The following is a 4,967-nucleotide window of genomic DNA, read 5'->3' as shown; positions in this document are numbered from 1 at the left end:
ATTATTTTTATTTGTTTAAGTAATCGAAAATTTTTTAATGTTCCCGGTTGGGACCCGAACCATTTCTGTTGCATGTTTTAGGGTCTCAAGAGTTCTTTTAGGGACATATTGATTGAATGTGAGTGAATTAATTTCAAAAGAAACTTTTTTTTATGCTCCGAACTAGTAAGTTAAGTCAGGTAAAGCCTCATGCTTGACTCCGACAACGGTCTCAGGTAAGGGGTGTTACAATTCGTTACCAATGAACTGTGATTATGGAGTGCATGAGGACGTACATGGTGGGACTCACGTTGTTGTTCCTTTAGGGGTAGTATAGGGTTGTTATGCTCAAGTGGACTCCAATAGTCCCTAAAAGGAGTATTCACACACTTAAAAGCAGTTGGTTTGACCATAGCAACAAGTAACTTAATGTTGGATATGTTCTTGCTACTAGCGAATGGTCCCACGGGAGGTAATTTGTTTAGGAGGCCAAGCAATAGGTGACAATCGGAGGATGAGAGGTGGAAAGCCATTCGTAAATATCTTTCTGATTCTCTCTTGGATTGTCACGTGTCCGGTCCATGTTGGAGTATAACATGTATTTCTAGTGTAAAATTATTATGATTTTACATAGTTTCATAAATTTTTTATAATTAATATTTTAACAAATCAACTATTATATTTCATGTTTCATTCATGATGAAGACATATTTATTTGTTTTATGTAAAAAAAAATCAACCTTCAAACATATATGAATATAAAAGATAATTTTTGGGATTTTTAGCTAGGGGTGCTTAATGACAACCGAGGAACAAGTTAGGAGACACATGGCCGATAATGGTCACTATCATGCGTTGTGGGCTTGATTTGAAGTCGAGTAATCCATGTGTTGCGTGACTGTTATTTTGCTAAGTGTATTTGTAATTCAATTACACTTGCTGCTTCGTATGTTTCTTTCAGTATGAATTTACAGCAATGGCTTCATTGTAATCTGAAAATTGAAGGGGATGTCGATTATGAGGGAACCAAGTGGCCGTCTTTATTTTCTATTATTATTTGATTTCTCTGGAACAGCAAGAATGCCTCCATCTTTCGAGGAAGCCATAGCAACAACAAAGAGATTATTATGAAGAATCTGTCTTGGGCGAAGTCCGTGCCATCAAGTAAGGCATATCGTTCTTTGAGTTTGTATCAAGATATGAATGATGCTTGGCATCCACCTAAGGAGAATTTGGTCAAAATTAATTCCGATGCTTCAATGGATCTGTAATCGGAAATTACAGCTGTTGGAGGAGTTCTTAGGGACTCCAAAGCTCAATGGGTTGTCGGGTATGCAATGGAGTAGGTATGTGTACTGTCTTCCAGGCTGAAGCTTGAGCAGTACTTGAGGGCATGCCAAAGAGGTTTCGGGAGAGTGGAGAATGAACCTAGCATTGCAGAGATTCGTTGAATTCATTCCCTCTGCAACAGGGACTGACAATTGAGGTGCTCACACATTTGTAGGACCAACAATACCTGTGCTGATTATATGGCCAAGATGCAGCGTTCGGTAGGTGCAGATATTCGTGCCTTAGGAAGAGTTACTTATTAAGAAAGGTCTTGCTTTGCATATCAGAACTACAGCTAGTTCTAGTGAGTCTTAGGTTACTTTACATCAGTTTATTGCTATTAAAAAAAATAAATATAAATTAATTTAAAATTTTATATGTATAATATAAGTTAGGAAGGTTTATTCTTTAATATCTACTCATACGACAAATCTGAAATATAAACTTGAAGACACATGACATAAGCTTAGAGGATGCCATACACTTTAAATTCCTTTAAAACCAAAAATTGTATAAAAAAGAACTTCATAATGAACCCAAAATAACAAACAATAATTACAATAATCAAAGTTGAAAATAAAAAGAAAAAGAAAAAGAAAAAGGAAAACCCCAGAGAGCTGATTAGCCAGTTTCTTAATATCAACCAACCTACCATGATTGTTTGAGCATGGACATCCAAGCACAGTATGCACAAACAAGCTTTTGAGACATGTAAACATAAACAGCAAACGATAAACTCATCAACATCACATCCTTCCAATCACCTTTCCGTTGTGGACTCATCTTTTCCTTCAACCCTATCCCAAGCTTCTTCACACTTCCCAAAACCCGACCAAACAACAACCGTCTCTTCTCCTTGTCTTCTTTCTTTGTCTTTGAACTTGATGTCGATCTCTCCAGTGATTCATCATTGTTATGAGAAGATGAAACCACCAGGAATCTGGGACGGTGCCTGCTCCTAGTTTCCCGTCGCTGAAGTGAAGAACAACAGTTTTTGTAGCGAAAATTAGGATGGTTTACACAGAGAGCTGCCATGGAGGTGAAAAAGAGAGAGATTTGAATGAAGGGGTTTTGATCATTGGTGGGTTTGGGAAGGAAGAGAAGTTGTGTTTGACCCAACTTTTGGGTGAAGATAATGCAGTTTTGCAAGGAATAAAAATATCTGGAAGCAAATGTTTATTTACCTTAGAAATTGTTGTGGATAAGACTGGGCCACTGTTGTATTCATTCCATGCAGGTTTTGCTTTACTTGATTAGGCCCTATTCAAAGTTTCTTGGCCCTTTTTGTGAGAATTTTTAAGTTCAAGTATGAAAGAGAAACCGCTTCAATTACATATTTCTTCCAAGTTGGTATCATTTTTTTAGTAGTTAAATTATTCTCTTTGATACTTGAATTATATATTTTTTAAAATTACAAATAATATCTAAATTATTCTCCCTTACTCAAAATATTCCCACCGTTAACAAATTTATTAGCCAACCATTCTATGCGCATGACATTTTTAGATTAAGCCAAAAGAAAAGAAAATTGAGGTGACAATTGTACTTTTACAAAATCGAGGGTTTGATTAGATTATTTCAAATTTAGGGGCTTTTTAAATTTTGATTCTTTTCATTCTTTTTTTTGGGATTTAACTAGTTTTTTTTCTTAATATTTTGAATATTGAATTGGTTAGTTGGATTAGAAATTAATTGGTTATTCATTTAGAATCAGGGATAACACTAGTTGACCTGTAATTATAAATTAATACAAATAAATAATTAAACGGTAGAATTGGAATAAAAATTTGGTTTAATTAGCGGTTGATTTGTTCAAACCAATTTTCTCTTTTAAAAAAATATTTTTTTCCAATTTTTATGATTTTTATTAATTTATTCAAATGAACAGAATAAATCAGTCAAACTAGAAATCAATGAACTAACCAATTCAACTACTGGTTTTATTCTAACAATATTCCCCTCTCTTTTTTTTTCAATTCTTTTTTGTTTCTATAAAAAACAAAAAGAGTCTCAAACACAAAGCAAAGAATTTTTGGAAAGCTACCTAATTGGGTGTAATTGGTAATTGGTTGTAATTACATATGGGTGATATGTTTGGGTAGTCATTGTGATTGATGAGTTTCACTAAATTGGGAATAATTGGAGCACCCAATTATACTTTTCAATTCTTAAGGGAAGGTAAGAAGAGTAATTACGCAAATAATTTCACTCAAATTTAATTTTTAATTTTTTTATACAAGTTTAAGTTATAAATTTTTATATTATAAGTATGAACACATATAAGTGTTTGGGATGGTTATTGCCAAAGATTTATTATATTATAAATTCTAAAAAATTATATTATAGAACTAATTTATGCATATTTTATAAAGTTATAGCAAATATATATATTACTTAAATCCTAATTGTTTTTAAAGTTATGACCAAAAAACTTATTATATTTCTTTTACATATTATAAAAGTGTTATAATATATTTATTGATAAAAAGTTATGGCAAAAAGTATGAACATAACTTATTTATATATCTTTGATATATATTATAAAAATAATATGTTTATTCGTAAAAAAAGATTGGTATAGTTTTTATCATAACTTTTTATCATAACTTATTTGTAAAACAATAACCTTCTAAAGTTATGACAAAAAATTATTTTATTTATAATGAGTGTTATAAAAGTTATTGGACACTTTGTAACACCCCAAACTCAACTTAGACGTTATGGCCGAATCCGGAGATGTCACAAAGAAAGGGTTTTGAAAATTAAGTCGTTTCGTCAAATCATTCAAGTTTCATAACTCATATTCGTTTATATCTATTATTGAAAGTGTTATTTAATTCATTTATATCTATTATTGAAAGTGTTATTTAATTAATATTCGTTTATATCTGTTATTTGCCAAAACATAATTTACAGCGGAAGTCATAGAAAACATTACATTTGAAAATCCCGTTCATATTTTTGAAAACCTTTGTTTGAGTAAAAACCATGTTTTAGATAACCGTCGCAGTTAAAGTGTTAATACGAAAATCCGAATCCCAAAATCTAACCAAACAGTCCGAAGTGGTCACCGCGAGACTTTACTGCACCGATCTGCCTAAGTCTGTGGATTACCTGAACAGAACAAACAAACAGAAGTGAGTTTTCGTAAACTCAGTGTGTAACCCAACAGAAATAGACATGCTAATCATACAAAAATCATATATACAGTCAGATTCAGATTCGGACCTAAATCCTTTACAGATACAGTTAACAGAATCAGATATGCAGATCAGATATACAAAATCCTACCCCCATTCTCTACACACCAACTCTGACCATCTCATCACACCATGTGGGGTTAAAAACACCCACCCAACCCTACACACCATATTATGTCAGTACGACACGTATCAGATAATATGCAGTCAAGCTGCTAGAATATAGAAGGTCGTCATACAGAATACTTCCTCCATGTATATAATCCCCACCCCAAACATAATTACAGATTACAGATACAAAAATATCATGCTTAAGATGCTTGCATACAGATATCATATATATACAACAGAAATATTCAAACGTGCATAACAGTGTCCTACTCAAAGCAAGCTACTAGAATATCAGATCATCTAATCTAGGGTTTGGACAGCCTTTATCGATCTTATGGTAGGCCCACA

The 4,967-nt window shown here is 32.7% G+C and overlaps 1 protein-coding gene across 1 annotated transcript; it reads right to left on the bottom strand.

The window, feature by feature from the left end:
- Positions 1-1,769: 1,769 nt before the first annotated feature.
- LOC107899888 (uncharacterized) lies at positions 1,770-2,637 on the bottom strand. Its single transcript, XM_016825628.2, has one exon. It carries the CDS (start codon positions 2,341-2,343, stop codon positions 1,957-1,959), a length of 387 nt encoding a protein of 128 aa, XP_016681117.1. The 5' UTR covers positions 2,344-2,637; the 3' UTR covers positions 1,770-1,956.
- Positions 2,638-4,967: the final 2,330 nt, after the last annotated feature.

Source organism: Gossypium hirsutum, chromosome D08, assembly GCF_007990345.1.
Source record: "Gossypium hirsutum isolate 1008001.06 chromosome D08, Gossypium_hirsutum_v2.1, whole genome shotgun sequence".
Classification (NCBI taxonomy): Eukaryota; Viridiplantae; Streptophyta; class Magnoliopsida; order Malvales; family Malvaceae; genus Gossypium; species Gossypium hirsutum.
This window is presented reverse-complemented; position numbering and strand designations above follow the sequence as displayed.